General features: G+C 34.6%; 3 protein-coding genes across 6 annotated transcripts; 2 read left to right on the top strand and 1 right to left on the bottom strand.

The window, feature by feature from the left end:
• The first annotated feature begins 646 nt into the window (after positions 1-646).
• Positions 647-7,360, top strand: LOC112515274 (aspartic proteinase-like protein 2). Of its 2 annotated transcripts, XR_003069509.1 has the most exons (13): positions 647-1,039; positions 1,239-1,359; positions 2,103-2,530; positions 2,640-2,796; positions 3,273-3,355; positions 3,632-3,728; positions 3,826-3,898; positions 4,055-4,261; positions 4,570-4,694; positions 5,420-5,521; positions 5,599-5,696; positions 6,607-6,802; positions 6,904-6,960. XR_003069509.1 is itself a non-coding variant. In XM_025121983.1 (12 exons), the coding sequence occupies exons 1-12, from the start codon at positions 765-767 to the stop codon at positions 7,073-7,075; spliced, it is 1,938 nt and encodes a 645-aa protein (XP_024977751.1). In that variant the 5' UTR covers positions 647-764; the 3' UTR covers positions 7,076-7,360. The 2 variants fall into 2 exon arrangements, 1 of the variants encoding a protein (XP_024977751.1); XM_025121983.1 differs by lacking the exon at positions 6,607-6,802 and having other exon boundaries at positions 6,904-7,360.
• Positions 7,361-11,264: 3,904 nt separating this feature from the next.
• On the top strand, positions 11,265-21,205 carry LOC112515102 (U-box domain-containing protein 4-like). Of its 3 annotated transcripts, none has more exons than XM_025121754.1 (7): positions 11,265-11,317; positions 13,156-13,258; positions 15,050-15,114; positions 16,004-16,284; positions 16,869-16,985; positions 17,814-19,739; positions 20,906-21,205. In XM_025121754.1, exons 4-7 carry the CDS (start codon positions 16,009-16,011, stop codon positions 20,960-20,962), a joined length of 2,376 nt encoding a protein of 791 aa, XP_024977522.1. In that variant the 5' UTR covers positions 11,265-11,317; positions 13,156-13,258; positions 15,050-15,114; positions 16,004-16,008; the 3' UTR covers positions 20,963-21,205. The 3 variants fall into 3 exon arrangements, with proteins under 3 accessions (XP_024977522.1, XP_024977524.1, XP_024977523.1); XM_025121756.1 differs by having other exon boundaries at positions 17,826-19,739; XM_025121755.1 differs by lacking the exon at positions 15,050-15,114.
• A 2,875-nt stretch (positions 21,206-24,080) lies between these two features.
• LOC112515731 (peamaclein-like) lies at positions 24,081-24,769 on the bottom strand. The gene is made up of 2 exons (XM_025122642.1): positions 24,609-24,769; positions 24,081-24,504 (listed from the first exon to the last, which is right to left on the bottom strand). The coding sequence occupies exons 1-2, from the start codon at positions 24,691-24,693 to the stop codon at positions 24,311-24,313; spliced, it is 279 nt and encodes a 92-aa protein (XP_024978410.1). The 5' UTR covers positions 24,694-24,769; the 3' UTR covers positions 24,081-24,310.
• Between the last annotated feature and the right edge of the window lie 2,400 nt (positions 24,770-27,169).

Below are 27,169 nucleotides of genomic sequence, written 5' to 3' on the forward strand. Positions count from 1 at the left end.
TGGCGACATTTAAGTGGGGCCATGTTTAGCCTCCAAATTTGCCGGGGATTAGTCGGGCTTTGGCCCGGACACCCTTACAAACAAAAAAAAAAAGATCCAACACTTTCACTTAACTTACCGAGTATGATTTTAATCTACTAAAATGACATCGTATGCAACATTTTTATTTGATAACGTTTACCAAATAAGAATCATCAATCTCACTTATTGAAATAAGACTCTTTCGCTCTTACCGAGTAAAATTCTTAATCTTGTCACATTCATCCGATAAGGTAAATTGACCCTGTAAGAACTTACCGAATAAGCGCTTAGTAAACAACCCCTAACTCTTTATTTTTAAGTACAAGGGGTGAAAACAATAATAAATTGTAAACCTCAAAAATAAAAACAGTAAGAAATTGTAACCATAAAAACAAAATTAACAAGGAATTGTAAACTATAGGGATGAAAATCATAATTTCAAAAGTACAGGGACGAAAATATCAACTTTCAACAAACCAAAGGGACTAAGAACGTAATTTTACTCAAAAATTGAAATTGAAGAAAAGGATAGACGCAAACTAGAAGAAGGTCGTCGTCGTCGATCGTGTCGGGAACGTTGCTTACCGCTGACTTCGCCATATCCTTCCTCCTCCTTCCCCAGACACCCACCACTCTTCTTTCTTTCTCTCTCTCTCTCTCTAAAACTTTCTAGAGAGAGAAACCCTTCCTTTCATCCTCATACGTTACCCTCAATTTCACTCCCAATCGGTGATCGCCCAATTATGTCGCGATTCACCGTTCTCTTGATCTCGTCGATTCTTCTAGTGTTGTATCATCCACGGTATGTCTATCCTCTTAAAGATGATTCCACCACTATTATTCTCCGGCCTCCGCACGCCGGTAGCAATCGCCACACCATGTTTCTACCCCTTTTCCCATTTCCTCCCAACTCCTCCCGGATCTCCGGCGATGAGATATCTCGGCGTCACCTCCAGAAATCCGATACTCCTCGTCCAAATGCTCGTATGGCTCTCCATGATGATCTCCTTCTCAACGGGTAATTTTAGGAATTTCCCAGATCTATTTCACTGAAAAACAAACCTACCAACATCCCCAATTTCGAAAATTTACATTTGTTTCACGGCGTATTTCTAATTTTTAAAATTGGGACATGTAGTGAATTTGCATTTGTTTCTAGTTTGGAGATGAGTGTCCTGAAATTGAGATCTTTGAGGAATTGTATTGATGATTTGCAGGTATTACACTACGAGACTGTGGATAGGTTCTCCACCTCAGAGATTTGCACTCATTGTTGACACAGGGAGTACTGTTACATATGTTCCATGCTCTACCTGTGAACAGTGTGGCAAGCATCAAGTACTTTCCTTCTATATTGGCATTACAATTCATTTGGTCTACATGATGTTATAACTGCATTTGCTTATAGTTGGAATACAGTTAGTTTTCATAGTTTCAAAGTATGAACCTTTCTATCGAGTAAATGTTGCCAACATTTCAAGTTTTTGGTATAGATTGCTGATACCCGTAATTAGATGCTTTAATCACACATATATCCATTGTTTTAACATGAGATGGAGTTTGTTAAATATGTAAGTTTGCATGTTGTTAACTTGAGATTGAGTAGAGGATGATTTCTAGGCCAAATGTACTAACCAAGATTGCGTAACTTAAGGGGCTGCTTGGTTGGTTATCCATTAAGCCCTTTATGGATAAATCTGTGCGTGTTGGATTAATCTGTCCGTATAAATTGGGAAGGTTTTTGTTTTGGAGGGGGTGGGGTTCATAGATGGAATCATGGAAGGTGCATGTTTTTTTAATTGGGAGGGGCAGGTTATAAGAAAAACTTGGCTTTCTGCATAAGCTCACCCCTAGAAGCTTACTGAATAAGCCACTTTTATATCATTAAGCCACTATCAAACCATCATGTATAGCTGACCAAATAAGTTGCGAGTCCCATTAAGCTTCTAACAAACAGACCTTATAATCATCTAAGGAGTTATTGTTGTTGCTTCTAAATGCTTTATATGGTTTTCTTGTGGATAAAAACTTTTTATTACATGAACTACATAAGGGTTAACTGGTTTTTATCGATTCACTAGGATCCAAAGTTTGATCCGGAGTTATCGAGCACCTATAAGCCTGTTAAATGCAATATCGATTGCACCTGTGATAATAACAGGGAGCAATGTGTCTACGAAAGGCAATATGCTGAAATGAGTTCTAGCAGTGGTGCTCTTGGTGAGGATATTATATCTTTTGGCAACCAAAGTGATCTTCATCCTCAACGTGCGGTTTTTGGCTGTGAAAATGTGGAAACTGGTGATCTTTACAGTCAGCATGCGGACGGGATAATGGGTTTGGGCCGTGGTGATCTGAGTATAGTTGATCAACTTGTTGATGGTGGTGTTATAAGTGATTCTTTTTCTTTGTGCTATGGTGGAATGGATGTTGGTGGTGGGGCTATGGTTCTTGGTGGAATTTCTCCCCCTGCGGAGATGGTCTATTCCCATTCGGACCCTGTACGCAGGTATGTTTTGTATCTATCAAACTTATAGATACAAAACTTCAATGTTTTTTCTAACAAAAATACATTTGGTACATCTCACACATTTACTCTAGTCTCGGGATGGCAACAGCCCATATTACAATATTGAGTTGAAGGAGTTACATGTTGCTGGGAAGCGTTTGCCGTTAAATCCGAGTGTTTTCGATGGAAAGCATGGGACAGTCCTAGACAGTGGTACAACATATGCATACTTGCCTGAAGCAGCTTTTTTGGCATTTAAGCAAGCTGTAAGATTTTGTTCTTAGCCCTTTATGTTTATCTTTCCTCTAGCTGTTTATCATCAAGGAAGCTAAGCTAAGGTCAATCTTTAAGTATATCAAAGTTCTTGAATGTTAAGTTGACGCCTGATTAATGTTCAATATTTAAGTGAATAAATTATTCTTCAATTATTTCTCGTGTACTTATAAACCAGTGTTTTACTTGTTTGTTCATATGCATGTATAAATAATGGAATCGTATGTATCGGCTGTTTAGTGATCTCATTTGTTCCCCCCATACCAAGATAAATGATCGATAGGGCTTCTGGTTTTAACCAAAATATACCAGTCTAATGGGCTTTTAGAATGACATTTATCATCTTGTTTTTCTTGAAAAATCATGTATTTTTGTCACACCCCCCTCGCCCCCAAAAAAGAAAGAAAGATGGGTGATAGTTTTGACAAGCTATCAAAAGGGACGTATTGATTATCTGTCTTGCATGCAGATCATGAAAGAACTCCATGGCGTTCGTCAAATCAAAGGTCCTGATCCAAGTTATAATGACATTTGCTTCTCAGGTGCTGGAAGGTATCTTTTTTTTTTTTCTGTTCGTATGTACCAGTAATCCCGGAGATTAATTATTGTATACCAGTAGGTTTTTTTTGGGAAAGCTTTCTCCCTTTATTTTGCACACTTCGCACAAGCCAGGGGTCCTCAATGAAACAACCACTCTACTCTTCTGGATAGAGGTCAGGTCTGCTTACATCCCACCCCCAGACCCCACCTCAAGGTGGCCCACACTGAGCTCGTTTGGTTTGATTTGGTTGAGTAGAAATAATGTTGATCGTTGATCTGTTTCTTCAGTGATGTTTCACAACTTATGAAAACGTTCCCATCTGTTGATATGGTTTTTGGGAAGGGACAAAAGCTGTCATTGTCCCCGGAGAACTACTTGTTCAGGGTAAGCATTTAGTATCACTCCTTCATTAACATATACCAGGGTTTGAGATAGCTCTGAAACTGATTGCTATATATTTTTCTTTTTCTTATATGTGAAGCACTCGAGAGTTACTGGAGCATATTGTCTTGGGATTTTTCAGAACGGAAAGGATCCGACTACTCTTTTAGGAGGTGTTTCACACTTCACCCATTATATTGCTCATTATCGGCATTAAGTCCTCAATGCTGGTTTAGATTCATGTTTCTTGTTTCTTTTGTTTTCTGCTGTTTTAAAGTCTACTTATATCTGGTCTATTAATAATGTTTTAATATATGTATCGGCTACAGGCATCATTGTCCGCAATACGTTTGTTATGTATGACCGCGAACATGAAAAGATCGGATTTTGGAAAACTAACTGTTCTGATGTATGGGAAAGACTTCATATATCTGATACACCACCTCAAGGTTCTCCTCCATCAAATGGATCAGGTTCCGCTGCTGAAATCTCTCCTTCTTCATCTCCAATGAGTCCCCCACAGTATATTACACCAGGTAACATAAGCTATTGTCTAAGTAGAGTGACTGTTTTTATGAAGACCCCCGGCTTGTGCATAGTGAGGGAAAGTGAAAAAAGAACATAAAAAACGAACTTGAAAACAAGAAAGGCAGTGCTGCATATTATAAAAGAACTGTTCCCTTTTATTCATTTCTCCAAAATTTGGCAGACCTAAAATATGTAATCAAGAGAAGGTGATGAAAGTTATGTGGAGGTCCAAGTTAGTTTTTATAAACTTCTGCTAAACTTACAATCATATGATTCATTATGATGGTAATTCTTTCTTCTTCTTCTTTTCCTGCAGAAGAAATAGAAATCGGAAGTATTACATTTTCTATGTCATTAAGCCTTAATCGCACTAATTTGAAGTCCCAAATCTCAGAGCTTGCTCGTCTAATTGCTCAGGGGTTGCATGTTAACAGTTCACAGGTAGTTTCAACTTTCAAATTACAATAAGCCTATTCCATGTCTATTAAAGTGGTTTTGGTTTTTGATTTTGGATTATGATGGTGATATTATGCTTGCTGTAATGCTTTATTTTCTTGAAATTTCTCCTCCACGTTTAACTGCTTCTTACATAAATACAACCCTTTGGGGTAGAGATCAGGTTTGCTTACATCTTACTAGGGGCGGACCCACTATGGTGCATACTATATGGCAGAGGCTACCTTTTGGTCCTCCGTTGTAGTGTAAATTTTTTTAGAGTCGTGAAAGGTGCCACCGTATTATTTTCTTTGGTACAACCGTATATATCTTGAAACTACAATAATAACACAAATTTCCTTTGGCAGATTTGGTTTTTGCACGGTCCTTTTCTCCCCTTCCGTGCATGGGTTTGAATCCCATGTGTATCATTTTCTTAGTTTTTAGCTTTTAATTTTAGATTTATTATGTTTATGGAAAAAAAATTGTGATAAAAGACTCGAACACTGGACCTCTCATACGAAAAGCAAGGAACTAACTAAAAAACCAATAATGATTTTGTAAAAAATATCTATAGCTTCGTTTTTATAGTCAAATGGTGCCAACACTTGAAAAAATTCCTAGGTCCGCCTCTGCATCTTACCCTCCCCAAAACGCCAGCTCAGGTGGGATATATATCGGGTTTGTTTGGTTAATACATAAATATAACTATTCTTAAACATTCTTTTCAGGTTCACTTAACCAATTATACATCGAAAGGGAACGATTACCTTACAAGTTGGTCTATTTCTCCACCAAAATCCATTGACCATATGTCTAAAGAGACTGCATCAGTGAGTTCATGATATATCCAGTGGTTTATTTCCACAATCATAGTCACAGGCTTATTATTCGTTATATTTGGTGGCAGAGCATTATTTCTCGGATAGCTGAAGGTGGTGTACACCTTCCTGACTCCTATGGAAAATATCGGTTATACAATTGGGATATACAGCCCCCAACAAAAAGGTAAATTAATCCTTGACTTATCTTCTGTAGCTTTTCTTTTTTGGTTGAATGCTTAATGGGCCAAAAATAACACTTGAGTCATGCTTAATAGTTTTGGATTTCTGAGGCCATACGGGGTTGGACTATCTTGAATATACTAAGCCAGATATGGAAGCTAGGTGGTGTGAACCTTGAGGGCCAACTCAATTAGCATATAAAGGCTAGGCCTTGGGGCTCCTCCCCATAGGTAGCTGGTTCGAGTCTCCTTAGACTGTTCATTACTGATCTTGACCGACCGGGTTACATTAAAGATAAAAGAAAAAGAAAAAAAGGAAAAAGGGGAAATGGGTATAAATCATACAATCTAGTCGTCGGTGACCGACCTTGGGTTAATGAATAGTTTTTGACTTTTTTATGCCACGTGTCAACATATGATTGGTTGTTTTAATTTTGTTTTTTTGATAGAACTTATTTGGTTATAAATTAGACTTTGTTTTTATTAAAAAACAAAAAATTTACTAAAATTCGTAATGATGGTCTCATTCAACCTCATGCATACTAATTGTTTACTTAATTCAGATCTTCCATTGAATACCATGTCTCTTTGGCATTATGCAAATATAGCTTATTTTTTGAACTTATTGAAAAAATCCAATTTGATTTAGCTTTCTGAAACACTACTTTAAGTAGTGTTACAATAAGCTTGAGGGGCTTTTTTTCTTGTTCCAGTTTTGGCCTTTATATTCTACCAATTAATTTTTCAACATGCCCTTTTTAGTCATTTTACATTGTTATCTAGGTCATTCACAATGTATCTAGCTTATCAACTAGTTTTTACGGAGCATAACTAGTTTATCAGGAAACAATTAGCTTATCAACTAGTTTGCCAAACATAGCCTTAAAAACATTTCATTAATAGATCCTCCACTAGGGGGCCATAACCAAAATGCTTACAGAGTAGGCGTTTATCAGCAAGAGCCACGACACTCACTCACCTTGTCAGCTAACATTATCAGCCACTAAAATGGATTCTAAGGGTCTATCACCCAGTAAAATGCTTACTGGGTAAGAGTCACTGCCCTCACTTACCGGGGTAAGACTCTCGTTTATTGTCTGCCTCTTATCGGGTAAGATTCTTGGTCCTTGTTATCACAACTCGGTAAAATAAGTGAACCCGGTAAGCGTTTAGTAAACAGCTCCTAAATTTCTTTGTGAAAATGATATGCAGAAGCTGGTGGGAGAAAAATTACTTGCCGGCAGCATTGGTATCGGCTCTATCATTAGGAATTGGCTTATCAGCCGTTGGAACGTGGTGGTTTTTGAGACGGAGGCAACAATCTAGTTTGCAATATAAGCCCGTAGACTTGGATGTGCCTGAGCAAGAACTTCAGCCGCTGTGATTTTCCATAATCTCGTCTAGTCATGATATCTCAACAACCCCTTACGATGGATGGATGAATCTATACAACCGTGGCCGCCCCCTCCGAGGTGATGTAATTTTTGTCAGGTCAAAACACGAATCCGAATACCAAAATCTTTAATGCTTTGTTTATAAAGGAAAAAATTGACATCTTATAGTTGTGGTTATGAGACACATCTAAATTTGTATGTGTACAACATTATTAGGGTTCAAAAAACATCTGTTCTGATGTCAAAATTCACAGCCTTTTTCTTTGTTTTATGTTTTAACAGAATTCTCAGTTTATTCTTGTCTTTATAGATGTGGATTTAGGGTTTTTTTTTGTTGTGATTGTATATAATTGTTTTATCTGGTTTTTTAGTCTGACGAGTAAGAAGGTGGACACTTTTGCAGAATAAACAGATATGGGGTTTGATTCCGGTCCCCATATACCACCCACCTACCCTTGGGACCGGTGGCGGATCCAGGAAATTAATGGGGTGGGGGAACATCGGACGGGACTTGGTTAGAGAAGCATATGGTCATATGGGAATGGGACTGGGGGGAAACCATGTAAAACGAGAGTGAAAATAGAAAATTCAAACTAGATAACAAGGGTTCTTGGTCTTTGACCGGAGGCCTTTTTGCTTGGGACACACAATATCTATCCAACCTCGCCGTTAATATCTCAATCGACAAAAAAAACTTGATTTTTTATTAAAAATTTTAGTGGTTGTTTATTTACGATTTGATGAGATTAATGGTTTGGATGGTTTATATGTTTAGTCACATAAGTGCTTATTTATGGCTTAATTATTAAGTGATCAAGTCAAAATGACTATATGGAATAAACTAGCACCCGTCACTTGTCCTCATTGAAGTTACCTCTAAGTCTCAAATAAATTAATACCATATGAACAATCTGACTTGTTCAAACTCATCGTTATTTAAACAAACAATTTAACTTATACAGGATTTTATAGAATAAAATGTAAACGGCCACTCAGCCTTTAATGGCCCCCACAAGTTTGAAAATTGGCTTTCTAAAGCTCCAAATTGGTTTCCAAACATTCTCAAGTGTATTTGGTTGTCCAAAAACATACCTCAAATGCCAGCGAAATGATTCCATCCGCCCACAATTACTTTTTCAATCTTATAAATTTCTTAAATTGTACATAAAAGTAAATATGCCGACAGGGCGGGGATGGGACGAGTTTTATAATCCCTGGCCTCTGGCTCCGGCCCTGGTCCTTGGCAGGTATGGAGATTAATATCTCGTCCCCAGTTTATTTTCTAGTCAAATTCCGATCCTCGTCTCCGATCAAAACCTAATATTAGATTTTTCAACTTTCTTTTTTGTTTACTATTTATTAAAAATGTAATTAATATTTATGTGTTATTTGACAAATTGTTTAATAATTGAATAATTAAAATCTTGAAAAAGGGACAAAAAGATTGAAATTGGAAAGTCAACTAAGAACTCTCAACCTAAACACAAACCTCAATGTTGATTTGTATTTATCCACCGTTGAAATTCTTTAAATTAATTCAAAAATAAATATCGGGATTCGGATCATTTTCATAAACGATTACGGGTCATTTATGTTGCAAACTTCGTTATCGTGATCTTTACAGTTTGTTACATTTTATTAAAAAAATTACATTAAAAGGCGTTTGTGCAACGTACACTTTAACTAGACAACAATGTTATATACTGTGTTGGGAGTTAAGATGTACAAAAAATTCAAACCCGAAAAACCTAGACCTAATGAACATGAAGCCCGAGCAAGACGAAATTACGGGGTAGGCCGGAACCTGATGTAGAAAAAAGCCCGGTTAAGCCTGAAAAAAGGCGAGTCTAAAAAGCCCGATCAAACCCATTTTCAACCAAAAGCCTTTTTTTGGCTTACTGAAACGAACTTGAAAAATGAACATATTTTAGTTCAGTTCCTATTTTTGTGAACATTTTTTCAAAAGTCTCATTTGAAGGTTTATATCTTGAAAATGTTTATTTTCAATTGAGTTCACTTACAAACTTGATGTATTTTGAAAATATGTTTTTTTAGATTATAGACGTTTATATAATCTATACTATATTATAAAGCATTTGACAAACACTTTTAAAAACCATTTTTATGCATGAAGTACTGTTTATTGATGTATATTACTTAAAATTTAATATTACAAGTAAATTGTGCGTAAGTACAACTTATTAAATCTTTATGTTTGAATTCATGTAATTAATTACGAATAAAAATAATCAAATAGAGGATAAATATATCATTTCAAAATATAAAAAATCTAAAATATAATTAGAATAATTATTGAGTTATAATAAAAKAATTAACTAATATTTAAAAAAATATATTATTAACCAAATATGAATTACTTTGTTATTGAATCTAAATTAAATTATAATAAAAAACTGAACTAAAAAATTACACAAAAAAATAATAAATTTTAAATAGTTAATTTGATACTAATATCGGTATCTTTTTGTCAAATTTTTATGATATCTTCAAATTTATATTTTATTTAAAAATAAAATCATTATCGTCTTTTTAAAATCACATAAGACCATATTATAAGATCGAGTGAAATAAAAAATAAAATGAAATATTATAATCAAGATGTATCTCGCTGCATTGCACGAGTACCCTTCTAGTTATTTTTAAGCCATAAACACCTGAATGCGTTATACTAAATACTGTGTTTTATTGAAATACTATCTAAAGTAACTTTTCATAAACCATCTTAAAAAATAGTTTATAACTTACTTTTTTCAATGAACTGAAAAAATAAATTAACTTACAGTTGCCGAATATGAGCTGAAAGATCAAAATCATTATTAGTTTCATTTCAAATATTCTCAAGATAATTACTACATCTTTAAAAATGTGTTCAGATATGTGTTTAAAATTGATTTAGTTTTATGTCATATGGTTAGGCTCGGTTACAAACCTAACTTCCAGTGTAAACGGGGGGACAAACGAAAGTGCGACACTCATCCAGGACATTCACGAGATATTCATGGTGAATGGTGTGATGTTCATCTTGAATGTTGCAAAAAGAAATTACATTCAACCATAAGGGTGGTGTCTGATTGGTTTGAGTTTGGCTCCAAAGGTCAAAAGTACCAGGAGGTCTCAAGTTAAAATCTAAGGAGAAATAAAAATCCTCTTGTGGCTACGGATGTTCAAATGCGGTGGCTATCTGCAAAGCAGGTGGTCGCCCTGAGATTAGTCGACTCGCATAGCGGGTTGGATGTCCAGGTTAATTAAAAAAATCACATTCATTATTCATGATAAATAAAGATACTTATTGTGCATTCATTCATCCCTAGAATTGCAATAAATCAGGTTTGCAACTAAACTTTTCTCTGTATCATATTCATTTAATGAGTAAACTACAAATTTCAGCCTTAGGTTTGTTAAAAGTAACATGTTTTGTTCTTCCAGTTTTTAAAATTACAAGATGATTATCGTAATTTGCAAAAATGTTCGAATTTGGTCTCTTTTTCTAACATCCGTTAAATATTCCATTGAACGAAGAACATTTTTTAATCTTTTATTCAATCAAAAAAACCAAAGGGACCAAAATCATAGAATAGATTTTGATTAGGTAAAACACAATAAAATCGATAAAATAACGAAAATACTTCTTATTTAACAGAATCTTTTAACGACCATTAGAAAAAAGGTGATCAAATCCAGACATTTTTACAAACTACTATCCGAAACTGTAAAAACGAAAAATGTTATTTTGAACAAACCACATGAACCAAATTTACAGTCACTCATTAAATTATAATTATCCAATATCAAGTAAACATCTTTACAAATAGCTTTAATTATAATACTATTTATGATCATGTGAGACCAACTTGTTTTTATAAGACTCGTGAAATCATCTTTTTACATCTGAAACTTTAAATATAATATTATGAAGGTAACTTTCACAGTATTTTTAATATAAAGATAACATTCAGAGTATTTTTATTAAATTATAATTTTGTTTTTGACATCCTAAAAAGGAACAAATTGGGAGGCATAATAATAAATAAATATAATAAAGAAAATGAAAAAGCCAATGAGAAAGCGAGAACACAGAACAGAGCAGCTGCTCACAAATTCAAGAGGAATAAAATTCCCATAAAATACCTTGTGGTTTCTGAAGATCTTTACACCTCCTCGGCGAACTGTTCAACCAACTATCTTCCCGATCTTTCTGCCTGTTTCTTCAGGTGAATTCTTCTTCTTCTATGTTTTTAGGGTTTCATTATGTTACTGATTCATCCTACTTCCATCTTCATCGCCTCTTGGACTCATTCAACGCTTTCTTTAACGCGTTTTCACTTGAATTGAAGCCTATTATTGATTATTATACCTCAAGTACTTGTATGTTTGAATTCCGACATTACTGCTTTGAATTTTGTAAAGAGATCATAAACCTCTTCTCGATTGTTTGCCCGTGGTATGTGTAAATGATTCGTGGTTTTGATGACTAATTATCGATTGGTACTTGTTATTTTGATGTTGTGATTATTTGTTGCTTCTTTGTAAATTGTAATGTAGTGGTAAAACTGAAAGGGGAGTTTTCCCCAATTTGAGAGTTAATTATTTATTGAATACCAGATTGATTAGTTATGGAGAAAGATTCCATTTGCACCAGCTGTTAATGCCTTAGGAAGGGAACCTTGAAATTTGTTAAATCAGAATATTTCATCTCAGCCTTTACATGCGTATTTATGAAAAAAAGGTCTTAATATGAAGAGCTTAATGATTAGATCCACAATACTGATTGCTCCATATGCATACTTTTTTTGGGGTCACTCCTGTTATGAATTCGTCCCTTGTCGAGCTTTTATTGACTATTAGAACTTCCATTTATACTTTCATAGTAACCTCAAAACATAGACTGCCAACCATCATGCCATTTTTAGTCCCCTTCATTGATTTATGAGGACTTGATCAGTGAAGGCTTATTCTTTGGAGGAGGCTGTGAATTCAATTTTATAAAAGTCTTGAGAACAAATTTTAATTTTCAAAGTAGGCAAAGTTTTCCTGTTATCCTCTAAGTATCTATGCATCTTCATGCAAGATACATTTTTGTTGTAAGCACAAGGTTGAGTACTTGAATTGCTACATTACTTGGTTCTTTCCAGTATTTTGTACGCTCTTGTAGGATTGATATCATTTAGAGGCAGGGGGGATGGAGTGAGGGAATTATTTTTAGGCTCAAGAAGTGCTGTTGGTAGTTGGTAGCTTAATGATTGATGCAGGAAAGTTTAAGCAGAAAGTTTTTGGAGGAACAATGAGATGAACTATGTTTCTAGCGCTTCACACCGAAGAGGCACTAGGATATCTTGCATCACACCCAAGATAATAGAAGACATCTTCATCTAAGGGTCATTGTTTCACAGAATTAAAAACTTTATGAATCATGGTCAAACACCTACGTGGCGGTGATGACAGCTAGAGTTGGGTGATATTCATGATACTTTGATGATTAGGTTTTGCGATGAAGATGTGAATGTCTGGTTTTATGGTTATTTGATTGCTAGCTTATTGATATTCTTTCCATGATCTCTAGAGAACTAAGAAGCTGATAGGAACCATGATCTGAGGCCAAACAGTGAAATGAACTAGGTTGTTGGGGATTCATACCAAAGGAACACTAGGATATCTTGAGCATCACACCCAAGGTAATAAAAGCCATCTCACCTAAGGGTGATTGTTTGACACAATCAAAGGGAAAACTATTATAATTCAACCATCTAATAATTAATCATGAGGATTACATCTCTCTATAGATAATAAGACTAACAAAGTAACAATAAAGATAGATGTGTATCCTAAAGACAATCATCCATAAGATAAATGAGAATAATGATAAAGATAAATATCTAGAATGCTCCTAATAATTGTTGGATATATGTCAACAGTCATCCTAATTCCTAATACACATTTGCACACAACATCTTATTGCTCCTCTAATGTTAAGATCCTCTTGATGTTAGAATGTACTATCCATGGTTGTTATCGTCTCCTCTTGATGCCTCTATAATTTTTGAATCTACAGAGAGTGAGATACAACGGGACTTAAAGCGCTTGCAAGATCAGCCCTTTAACCAATTGGGTTCATTAAGGAAGAGGAGAAAGAATTTCCAACTCATACGATAAAGGTAAATATCAATTCAAGCATGGCATGGTCACTAGATTATGGACAATTTCCATTACCTTCTTTTATTCTTGTCAACAAGGTTCTACTGTTAAAAATCACTGCCTGCTTAATAATTTATCACTTTAAAATTTTATTGTGACATTTTTGTATTCCGTCATCTGAATCACTGTTTCACATGAAAAAAGTATATGTTCAACCTATAAAAAGAAGATCGTGTAGAGAGAGAATGTCATGTACAGCTGTGATGTTTATTTTTATTGTTTTTTCTGTACCTGCCTTTACAAATGAAAGGATATTTTCGAGTATTCAATGTAGGAGTTTCTGCAAGGTCCGAGGTAAACATGGACATTGTGACATTGATCTATGTGGTTTTTTTTTTGGTAAAACAAACACATGTTTGCCCATAACTGGTTTGGATACAGTACATATGAAGGAGCGCTAGCTGACACTTGACATTTGATTCAAGTCTGTATGTTTGTCCTCAATCAACCACCATCTTTTCTAACAGTAGTGGCACAATATGAAAATTGAAAATTGTAAACAGCTCATTTTTGGCCTCTTGAATCAAGTGAATGCACTGGGAGCTTCTTTTTATGGACATTCTTGTTTCAAGTTCTTGGATTTTTGTTATGAACTTACATATTTGAATATTTGATTAAGTAAGACCATATCAAGGAAATTTTTATGTCAATTCTGTAATGTAATTGTTAATTTTCCTTTGCAGGCAATCTGTAATGAGAGTTTGTATGCCAGACATCTGAGTAGTGATTTTAATCATATTCTACTGAAGGAACTTATTCATTTTCCTAGGGAGTCCAAAAAAATTTTGTTTATAGAGTTTGCCTTTTCTAAGGATGACCTATATGAGCAACATTTTGTCAAACAAGCAATCACAAGTTTCCAAATATAGGTTGTGATCTTTTTACATGGTTTTCAGTTTGTTCAATGGTTTTGTGGATTTTACAATTAGGGTGATTAGTATCTTGAACCATTTTGTAAACAACCAACATGCTAGCGAAGATGCTTACCAAGCATTCCGATTGACCGAACATAGGAAAAACAGACAGATTTTTAATGGATGTTAATTTCATTGACGGATTTTGGTTACGTGGCAGATGGCACCGAAAATCAATGGAATGATTATGTTTGCCAGCATACTTACCTAGAAGTACAATAGGACCCTTTTGGCATCATAGTGCCTAGTCACCATCTTTTATCCCAACTTCTTCCCATATGTGGTCATTTTTTCTCCTTCACTCAGGTTTTGTACTCCATTAACAAGCAAAGCAGAACTTAAATGAATCCTCTTGCATACTCGGTCATATTTTAGCTTGATCTTCAGATTGTTTTAAATTCCCATATTCTGATTTCTCTTTTGAAACCTTATTTTGTTCACTGTTCTTTTCCCAAATGACATTCCCACCTCTGAACTGTGTATCTTTTAGAATTTAAACAAGGGGCTTTTCTAAGACGGGAGTTTTTTTTTGTCATGCTTGAGTACTTCATCCATCGATCAAATACAAAGGAAGGTGCCTGATTAATGGAAACCTGGGTGGGGAAAACAAATACAGAGAAGTAATGGTTTGCTGACTGCTTTTTAACTAACCTCTAACATTGCCACAAGAGAGAGAGAGAGAGAGAAGCGAGAATGTGGGGTTGAAAAAACCTTTGTTTAGAGATTTGCTCTCTTTTTGTTTCTTGTTCTTAAATAAAGCTTCTTGCTGATAACTAATGATAAATTTATAAATGACCTATGGGTTTTGCTTATGATGAAGCTTTCTTCTTGCTCTAGGTTGGGGAAGAACTGGAACCAGATAAGAGGAAGAAGTGTTGTGGAGTCTAGTTAACATATTAAGGGTACTATTTTATATTCCGAGTCTTAAAAGTTGATTGTAGTTATTTCATGAACTATTTGGGCCACATACAAAATCTATATGTGAATATAATACTCATAAAAAATCCATTCATTTTGCTGCTTTTTTGCCAATGGGAATTCTTGTCTTCCCTTACCTTTTTTGTGCATTTGTGCAAGCATGTCCAATAAACTGACAAGTATAATGGTTTAGTTACTCCTTACATTTGGTCTAAAAATCTATATAGTAGAAATAAAAGAATTCATAGGGAAAACCCCAAACTCTTTTGCTTTCTTCAGGATTGAGATTGACACCCTCCATTCCCTTCTGTCAACAACAATTCTGTTCTCTTTAGTCAACAGCGCCTCTCTTCAATCAACAACACAACATTTCTTTCTCGTTGTTTTTGTGTCCTAGTGAAACCCCATGTTTTTCATTTTATTTTTTGCTTTAACGTTTAACTAGTGAACTACATGTTTGCTACTTGTGTCTGTGTGATGTTCACTTGACTCACTTCTGTTTGTTGACAGTTCTCTAAATAAATATTTTAGTGTATACCATACACGTTACGGTGAATATTATTTACTTTCACTTTTTAAATATATATATATATGTATATATATGTTAATTTTTTTGGTTTTGGAAAATGGTCGAGGCCATGCCAATTTTTATTGGTGACTCCAAGTTTTATACTCATCAACTTGCACTTATATCATAATTGTGCTCAGTTTTTAGAGGTTTGCATATCCCAAATTTTCTCATTTCAATTATCTGACTGATTCTTCTCTCTGGTGAATGTTCTATAGTTTTGTCACTATTTTGATTGCCATTTTACATATACACAACCTTATTCAGTATCTATTCATAGATGATGATTGGTCTGCTATTTGCAGGCGTGATGGAGATATCACTGCTGAAAATGCTTCTCAAAAATATATCTAGTTTCTTTCATCTGCCATGCCATGAACACAGAAACTCTGAAATTGTTGAAAAATACTACCATAAGATTGAAGAAATTCTGAAGTTAATCAAGCCAGTACTCGAGTCTATTGTTGATGCAGAAGTGGCTTCTGATGAATCACTACAGAAAGAATTTGCAGGCTTGAGTCAATCTGTTGATGAACTCCGGGAGCTTCTAGAAGATTGCCATCCGTTGATGAGTAAAGTTTACTTTGTATGTCTTTGTGACCAACAGTTCAAAGTTATAATTATTTGGAAAGCAGTAAGGATGAAATATGGATATTTGTTTGGTATCAAACTAGTGGATGTCACAATAAAAATATCTTTAATTAAAAATGGAAAAAAAGAAAACGTTACGCTAGGACCATGTTTGGCAACCATAAGCTAGCTTATTTTTTTGAGCTTATTGGAAAAGCCAGTTTGGTTAGAAGCAGGTTTTTTTTTCCAATTATGCCCTTTATTTTACCAATTAATATTTCAACATGTCCTTTTTGGTCATCTTACATTAGCATCTAGCTTATCAGCTAGTTTTTACCAAATATCACTAGTTCATTACCTTATTAGTTAACAGCTAGCTTATCAGCTAGTTTGACAAACATAGTCTAGATCATGATGATAGCTATATGGGTCATTTATCAAAATTGTGGAATTTATGACATACGTCTTGAGATAGATGTGCTTGTGTCCATTTTTATTTAAGAAGATAAATGGGGTTATACAGATGATAGTTCTATTTTCTTGTTTAGATGTAACCATGTTTAAACTTAAGTCTTATTAGCTCATTGTTGCTTTGTGTAGGTTATGCAAGTTGAAACATTGTTTGCAAAGGTTCGGGTTCAAAGCCTAGAACTTTTTGAGCTGCTGAAATCTTCTTCTAAAGGTCTTCCTGCTGAATTAAGTTCTGCATCACTTGAGGTACCTGAAAAAATGACTTGTAGTTCGATGATTTATATTGTTGAACTCATTACGGATTAATAATCTATCACCTCTTTTTAGTCTTGTGAACAACATATAGGTTCAAATGAGAACCGTAAATATTTTGAGAACCTGAGAACCAACTATTCATGATGAATATTGTGATAGAGAAAGGATCAGGCGGGAAGTTAAACATTTTGTGAGAAGGCGAGAAGTTTCAATATCATATATGGTTTCGCTCATTTGGGTGTGTTTAATCATATATGTTTAAGCTTGTGTATCATACGTGTAATCATAACGATATTGAAAGTTCACGCCTTCTCGCAAAATGTTTAGCTTCTCGTTTGAAACTGCCTCTATTGTGATATAATATATATATATATATATGTGTGTGTGTGTGTGTGTGTGTGTATATATATATTCATGATTAAAATTGTGATATATAATGAATATATCTTGAATAATGAAATGCATGATATTCATGAATTTTAGAAATCCTATTTATGATTTAAAAAAAATAGTGACATCTAGCAATACATCTTTGTTACCCAAAAGATAAAATTTGTTGACTCATCTAATCAGCAAACTTGTGATCATTATCATTATACACATTACGTCTTTTTGTTCTCGATGTCCATATTGAATATAGGACATGAAAGTGTCATCCCCGTTATTTTCAATCTCCAGTTTCTCGATTCTTAAGGTTATTTGTTGGTTCCTTGTTCTCAAAATATTTATGGTTCTCATTTGATTTTAACTTGGTTTTAGGCGTGCATAGTTTGTATTACATCTCCTTAGATTTTGTATACATCGTACATTTCATTGCAGCAATGCATACAGAAAATTAAGCATATGGGTTACGAAAAAGCGTCGGCTATTATTTCAAAAGCTATAAGGGATCAATCAGAGGGATCTGGACCTAACGCAGATAGCAGGTCAAAAATTGCCGATTTTCTTAGCTTGAGGTCAAATCAAGAACTTCTAATCGAGGCTGTTGCCCTCGAAAAGTTGAAGGAAAATGCCGAACAAGCCGAAAAGATTGTAGATTTAGAGTGTATCGAGGAAATGATTGCTCTTGTTACCCACATGAACGATTGCTTGATTGAGGCTAAACAATCGCAAAGCTGCAACCCTGTTCCAATACCTCCAGATTTCTGTTGCCCGCTATCACTTGAACTGATGACCGACCCTGTAATTGTAGCTTCTGGACAAACATATGAGCGGGCATATATCCATAATTGGATTGATCTTGGGCTTACCGTTTGCCCTAAGACAATGCAAACGCTCGGTCACACTAATCTTATTCCTAATTACACAGTAAAGGCACTGATTGCAAATTGGTGTGAATCCAACAACGTTAAGCTGCCAGACCTTGCAAAGATCACGAGCTTGAACAAACCCAGTTCGCCCAGATCGACATGGACTGTGGGTTCACCGAAGAACTTAATTGTGTCTAGTGCGACCAATCAGGAAGAAGCTTCTATGGTGCATCATGTCCATTCATCTTCAGAGGATTCCATAACTGGAAATAGGCATGAGTTGAACAATAAGAATGACAATTTGGCTGAATCTGAGGAGAGAAGTTTGGATTCAGGTGGACCTTCAGCCAGTGGTGGAGTGGGTGAAGGGTCACTGGAGGGCCATAAGAGGAGTACTTCAACTTCCGGCTCACCTATCAGTAGACACTTTTCTCAAGAGATCACTCATGATGCAAATGAGGAATCTTCGCCAGATTCAGCAGCAGCAAACAACGGTGATGCTTCAGGGGAGGTGGCGGCAGAGCCTCAGCCCGCCATTACTACCGCCATTCCTCCACAAAGGGAGCATGAATATTCACCTCGACTCGGACATAGATCACGAAATCAAATATGGCGCAGACCATCTGAAAGATTTGGACCAAGAGTAGTTTCTTCTTCAGCTACTGAAACGAGACCCGATCTCAGTGGAGTTGAAACCCAAGTCAAAAAGTTGGTTGAGGATTTAAGTAGCACTTCACTTGATGCAGTAAAGGATGCTACCGGTGAACTCAGATTACTTGCGCGCCATAATAACGATAATCGAGTTGTCATAGCCAACTGTGGTGCCATCACCTTATTAATAAGCCTGCTCCGTTCAGCTGACCAAAAAGTCCAAGCAAATGCAGTGACTGCACTTCTGAACTTATCGATAAACGATAACAACAAAACCGCCATTGCAAATGCTGATGCAATCGAACCTCTGATTCATGTTCTGGAAACGGGGAGCTCCGAGGCAAAAGAAAACTCCGCTGCAACTCTTTTTAGTCTCTCGGTTATCGAAGATAACAAGATACGGATTGGCAGGTCGGGCGCGATCCGGCCCCTGGTCGATTTATTGGGAAACGGAACTCCAAGGGGGAAAAAGGATGCAGCCACAGCTTTATTCAACTTGTCAATATTTCACGAAAATAAGGCCCGGATTGTGCAGGCTGGTGCCGTGAGGTATCTTGTGGAATTGATGGATCCTGCGGCTGGGATGGTTGATAAGGCGGTCGCAGTTTTGTCGAATCTTGCAACGATTCCCGAGGGTAGAGCAGCTATTGGTCAGGAGGGCGGCATACCGGTGCTGGTTGAAGTGGTCGAGTTGGGTTCGGCTCGAGGGAAGGAAAACGCTGCTGCCGCCCTCCTACAGCTCTGTACCAACAGCAGCCGGTTTTGCAACATGGTCCTTCAGGAAGGCGCGGTTCCACCATTGGTCGCTTTGTCTCAGTCCGGTACCCCAAGAGCGAAGGAAAAGGTGCTTCTTTTTCTCCCATTAGTGTAACATGGTTTCAAAATTTCCTATTTTGTACTCATTTTGAACCTATTGTTCTTTGTAACATTTGATGACGTGGATGTCAAGTTTAGTGTCCCTTTTGTTGTAAACCTTCCTTAAATGGATATCCACGTCATCAAATGTTACATGAGTAGTGGGTTATTGGTAAAAATAGGTACAAACTAGAACATTTTGAAATAGACGAACTTTGGATTAATCTTGATTAGAGATCGACAACGGGGTCAAGGGGTATCGGGATCATAATTCCCATCCCCATCCCCATCGGGAATAAGATTTTATCCCATTCCCATCGGGGATTTTTCCCTGTCTATACAATTTAATTTTTACGTAATGTTTTTATAAATTATGTATATAAATGCCAATCTTACGTTTAAACAACATATAATGTATTAATTACCGAAATTTTAGTTATTACATTTGTATAAGGTTAGCATAAAAACGTAGTTCAAACACAAACATATCAATTACAAAACTTAATAATTGAAGTTTTATATAATCACGTCGTTATATCAACAAAAGTTTCCGATTAACAACCTAATCAATAATGTAACTCTTTTACAAGTTTTCATAATGGAAGATTGATTATATTTATACATTATATATACTCATTGGGTTTCTCACTATATTATTATACTTAGTGTGTGTGTGTATATGGAGTTGGGTTCTGGGGAAAACCGCAAAAATTGAAAAACTGAGGAACACCCTAGTAACCCGTTCATCTGTACGGTATGCACATGTGCATACAAGTAATTTTAAGTACTTTTTCCGGTATGCACATGTGCATAACATGTACACGTACATAGAAACTAGGAAACATCTTTAGTTACTTGTATGCACATATGCATAACATCCAGATGAACGATATTAAGGTGTTCCTCAATTTTTCATTTTTCTGTGGGTTCTCCATAAACCTCCCTCTATATGTATACACACATAGAAATGTATAATTAATACTTGGGTAGAGGATGAAGGCCTATCCCATCCCCGGTCAACTCGAGATTCCCTTGGCAAACCGGGTTGGATGTCGCGTTTTCCTTCGAATGCGGGGTTTTTATTTACTTTTTATTTTATTATAATGCATTTTTTTTACTGTTGGGTGAATATGGTTTTATTTGGTTGTGTTGCAGGCTCAGTCACTGCTAAGCTACTTTAGAAACCAGCGCCATGGGAACGGTGGGAGATGATTGATGGTTTTGAGGTAMGATTTGTATACGATGTATGTATATCTTAATGTTGCAAATAATAATAATAATAATATTGCATTATTGTTATTATTATTTATTATTATGATTCTCTTAAAAAGAAGAAAAATAGAAACCAAAAAAACGACGTAGTTTTTGTACTTTTGGGAAGTTCATACCTTTGTGCTTAAATTTAGTGTGAGTTTGTTTTTGTTGCCTTATAATCTTCGATATGTTTTTCATTCTCATTTGTACTTTGTGGTATACGATGGACAATAAAGCGTAAAAGCTTGTTGTCTCACGTCTGATGCGACATTTAACTAGGACAAAACGAGACTTTAATGAGACAGAAATGCAGTTTTCTTGTCCAGTTCAGTTTGTGTATCAAACGCAGTGTAAGCGTTTGTTGGAGTCGTGTGCAGGTAGCATGTGCACTTGGCTTCGTCTGACCCCGGGACCGGTCCCACGCATTTGCATTGCACACGGTACGGCTTGCACAACACATCATGCTTTCTAGCCCACCACTACCAACAACCACTATGTCCAGCCCGGGTGTAATAAAGAGGGTTAGCAGGTGGAGTCGTCTTTTTCAAGTTTTATAGTCGGTAAAATTGCTTGAATTTTTTTAAAGATACGATTATAAATCAAATGATTCCCGTCTTTCAAACAAGACCACTATACCCTTGTATTACGGCTTGATTTTATTATATTTCAGGTGTAGAAGCGAGATATAACATAATTAAGTTAATTTACGTTTGAAAAAAGTAATTTTGAGTATCTAACAACCAAAATTTTCATATTTTTAATGTTAAACAAAAAGATTCGCAAATAAAAATGTTGGAATTATGGTTTTATCGTAACTCAGTTATTATAATTGCGAAAACACAAAAAAGAACGTTATAATGTGAAAATTCCAACCATTTGAATTGTGGGGGTACTGGTTAATTCTTAGAAAATCGAATTCAAACACTGGAATTTGGTTGGAAATTCGAATTCAAACACTGGAATTTGGTTGGAATTATTTATTTTGACATATGATGTATTTATTATGTCTATTATGTACAAATGGTTATATTCAATGAACTTGTTCGTATTTAACATAACACGAGAATATAAAGATATTTGTTATTTTATGCAATTTAATGAAGTCGTTGTTTGGTAGTGTTTCTTGTACGTTGTTGAAATTATTGTACATTTTTCAAAGGGGATATATATATAGGAGCGTTCAAATACAAAGTGTCTCAATTTATACAAATCATACAAACCAATCACATAAATTCATTTATTTTTCTTTATTTTTAATTTATAAGGGTATTATGGTCTTTTGAGATTACAATAGTTATGTTTGGTAAATATTTAATACTAATAGATAAGTTTGGTAATTTTTTAATTTTATATAAATATGGATTATAGCTTAGATTAGCTAGCACCTTTTTAGTAAATATTTAATTGATTTATCCATTAAATATGTTGATACAAATTGTTATCTTTGAAAAATATACAATAATTGTTGATTAAAAAATATTTTTATGTTTCATCATTTATTAAAATATCCTTCCTTTTATAGTTTCTAGGTAACTCTATTTCGTCATTAACAGTTTCATCATTAACAATTTCATTTTGTTTCATCATTAACAGTTTCATTCTGTCCAATGCCACAGTTTCATTATGTTTAATCATTAACAGTTTTATTCTGTTTCATTTTGTCCAATGCCACAGTTTCATTTTGTTTTATCATTAACAAATTCATTTTGTTTCATCATTAACACTTCCAAATAACATATTGTCCCATCATTAACAGTTTCATAGTGTCCAATGGAACATGTTCATGGGATTGAATGCGAGAAAAGGGATTTCAATGATCGCAACAGTTTACAATTTGTTCTCGTTTTGCCCTTTCTTGTTGAAAATAATATTAATTCATTTTCTTTTATTTTTTTACTTATTAAAATAACTTGTTTTAATCGTGACATTTAATCATGAAAATTGATGGATGTAATTGGTTTGTAAGGTTTGTATAAAAAACATGTTTTACAAAATAAACCTCCTATACATATACGTATACTATATATATATAGAGGGTATATGTATATGTATATGTATATAAGGGAAACTTTGGGGTATTGAGGTGATACCATAAAAAATGAGTGTTTTTAAATGAGGAATTGTGGTTAGTTTTAGTTGTTCTACATTGGTGAAGAGTTTAAAGATTTAAACAAGGTGAATGTCAATTCATGAGATTTGCCTCATAAGGTTATCATATTTTGGATGAACTTTTTTGAAATCTATAACCATAATTGGAATCAAAACCAACCAAATGGTAAAAATTATAGTGCAAAATTAAAAGTGAAACCAAGAATGATGACTTGGCAACATGAGGTTTGACTCTTTATCAAATCTTGAGATAAGGTTGAATTTCATCATCTCACATTAGTGGAAAGATGATGGTTTGGAAGAAGATGATAGATGTATAAAAGCGTAATGAATGTTTTGAAATCTATAATCATGGTTGAAATCAAAGCCAACCAATTGGTAAAATTATAGTGCAAAATGAATGCAAATGATACATTTTCTTTCTTAAAAAGAGTCGTGATAAATGCATGACTTATAATAACAAATGTAGTATAAGCATCTACCATATCACTTATATATACATAAAATGAAAGTATTGACTCAATGACGTGCTTTTATTTGATTTTTGTGTTCTCTAAATCATGACTTACGATGTTGGACGTGGTGTTGTAAATATAGATATTTATACAATCCCGAGTTTCCAAACACATCGCACTTCCGCTCGGGTCGAGTCTTTTACATTATCTCTTAAATTGAGTTTTGATCATTGCACGACGCACGATGTTCAAAGTTGTTAAGGTATATTAATATATATTAACGTTGAATATTTCATGTACGTTCACGTATTGCATGTATGTTTACGTTAACCTCCTTTTCCTACCTAGACGCTAGATCATCGCCATCAATTCATCAAAGTCCCGATTTACGACAAAAACGCTACTGCACCCATCCAAACCGTCGGATGAAGCACACAATCTCATCCAAGGGTGATCAAGAGGTCCTACCCGTGACGGATCCAGGATTTTTAATACATCTGAAGACATTTTCCCCTTCAAACTTTACTCGAACAATGTTCTTTAAATATAATTTCCTTATAGAAAACAAATCAAACGACATCACATGTGAATCTGAATGCAAGATTTCTCGAAGACAAACACCATAACGTCCCACTTACCGATCATTTTAAGGGTACGGAATTCTTGGTTCGAGATTTTTATTCGCATAAAATCCGTAACCGAAAACCATATAATAAAAAATAAAAAGCGAGTCATGAAAAATTCAAGGGCACTTGTCTCTGCCCTTTGGGTTCTTCATATCACGATAGCACGGACATTGTGCCTTACTTGCGTACGGACCCGACGGAACGCAACCATTGCATTTTCCGCAGCAGATCCCGCAATATTTCAGACATCGATCTTTCCATCCCGATCTGGAACACCTCACCTCGCATTTGTTATCGCATCCAAATCCACCTGCAAATTGCAAATCAATGCATTCATCAATCACGGTTTCGAATTCGTAATCGTTAAAAATTGCAGATCAGAAATTAGTGAATGAAGATGAGATGTATATATACTTGGAGCGGCGGATGGAGAAATTGCGATGGCGGAGGTGAAGAGAAGAGCGATGATGATAACGACTGTAAATGGAGAAAGCTTCATGATGTTCAACAATGGAGTCTGGAAGAAGATGTTTGATGATGATGATGATGAAGAAGAGTATTTATAGTGGGAGTAGCAGAGTCGGCATGTGGTGTGAGCCCCTTGGAAACTGTTGCATATCAATTTCAATTGCCTCCATTTTTATCATCTAATTACATGTTATCTCATCTAAAAAATTATCATGTTATGATTCAGAGAATCAGATCTATATTCAAAGGAAAAATAAATTGATATGATAAGGATCAAGAATCTTACTTGGTAAGAGCGAGGCAAGGGTCAAGAGTCTTATCCGATAAGTGCGAGCGACGACTGTTACCACGGTCAGTGCTTACCGGGTAAATTGTTGCATACGATGTCGTTTTGGTGGACTAAAATCTTACCTGGTAAATAAATAATAGTGTTAAATTTTACCGCTAAACACTTACCGGGTAAGTGTTTGGTAAACGGCTCATTATATTTTTTTTTGGGTGTAACGGTGTTTAATTCTTTATATTTGTATTATTCTACATAATAGACGGATTTTCAACTTTCGTGCAAGGATCTAAATGATGTGAGACGTGGCGTGGCGTGATGACGAGACCAAAACCTCAAGCCTTAGGAGCCACAACGAGGCTACGAGGTTTTTCAATGCGTGACTGTGACGGTAAATCTCTAAATCATATATAATATTGCATACAAAAACATTTGTTTTGTACTATTACTTAATGAGTCAATGATAATAAACAACTTAAATTAAGTTCTATATTAAAAACTAGCAAATAAGACATTGAAAACGAAAAGAATAGTTAAATATCATGTTGCAAAAATTGCACATTAGGTCATGGTGTGGCATAAACTTAACATGACGTAAGACACAAGTCTTGAGCCATGACGCACAATAACGGTTGTTGTGACGAGTCTTTTAGAATGGTGCTTCCTTGAACAACTATACACACACACACTCACACACTAAAGGAACGACTACTGTGTAATGTGGTGGGATCATGAGAATGAAATATTTCTTAATTATTGAATCATCGTGAGTTTGGTTATCGTGCATTGGTAAGATAATGAAAAACTGTATGAAAATGCGAGTATATATTGATAAGAGGAAAAAATCCCTTTGTAGCAGCTCATATTAGCATACCCGTTTTCAGAGGGAAAAATGAAATATACGAGTATATATACTGACAAGAGGAGATGATGCTTTTGTGGTACTGTTATGGTGGCTAATTTTAGCCTACTATTTTTTTGGAAGAAAAAAAAATCTTTTAACTACAAGGGTGGTATCTAATTGGTTTGAGTTTGAGCTCCAAAAGTCAAAAGTGTTTAAAGGTCCCAATTTCAAATCCCACGAGAAATAAAAGTCCTCTTGTGACTACGAAGGTTCAAATATAGTGACTTTGGGCTACCCGCAAAGCAGGTGGTCACCCTGGTATTAGTCGACTCACATAGCGGGTTTGATATCCAGGTTAATTATTTTTGAACTAGAAATAGTTATTAGTGTATATTACGTTTTTAGTCTCGCTAGTTATTTTTGAACTAAAAACTAGAAAAATAGTAATTAGACTAAATTACGTTTTTAGTCTCTTTAGTTTGTTGAATTTTTTTACTTTCATCCGGTTTTAAAGTTACAATTTTTTTCTCTAAATTTTATAATTAATTATTTTTTGTTTTTACAAATTCTGTTTCAATACTTCATACTTAAAAATAGTGTTTTTTTTTCAGGAACAAAAACTGAAATAAATTATAAATCATAAGATCGAAAATCAAAGTTTTGAACCACATAAACAAAATCAAATTTTGTTAACAAATCATAGGAACGAAAAAACGTAATTTATTTTAATAATAATAATTAATTGTTAAAAAGAAGAAATTGATCCCAGTCCCCACGGACGGGTACAAGTTTCAAAGTAGTTGTGAAAACCTGACGTCGGAGTAGGTGAAGACAGCTGGCTTTACAGCTTGGATCCTGTACTCCTTTCCATTTCCATTTACTGCTGCCTTTTTTTTAATTAAATAGCATTTTAAAGTATCTATATTATATTATAAAGTAATTGATAAAAAAAATTAAAAATTATTTTTTATGCATAAAATACTGTTTGTTGATGTATATTACTTAAAATTCAAGATTACAAGTAAATTATGCATAAATAAAACTTATTAAAGCTCGATATTTGAATTCGTATAACAAACTGTGGATAAACATAATCAAATAAAGGATAAACATTTCATTTTAAAATATAAAAAATCTAAAATTTAATTAAGATAATTATGGAGTTCTAACAAAATAATTAATTATTATATTTATAAGAAATTGTATTATTAAACCAAATATAAATTACTTCATTATTGAATCTAAATTAAATTATAATAAAAAATAAATTAAAAAATAACACAAAAAATGAGAAGTTTTAAATAATTAATTTGATATTAATATCGATTTATTTTTGTCAAATTTTTATATATTTTAAAATTTTATATTTTATTCAAAAAT

Source organism: Cynara cardunculus (genome assembly GCF_001531365.2).
Source record: "Cynara cardunculus var. scolymus isolate 2C chromosome LG 7, CcrdV1, whole genome shotgun sequence".
Lineage (NCBI taxonomy): Eukaryota > Viridiplantae > Streptophyta > Magnoliopsida > Asterales > Asteraceae > Cynara > Cynara cardunculus.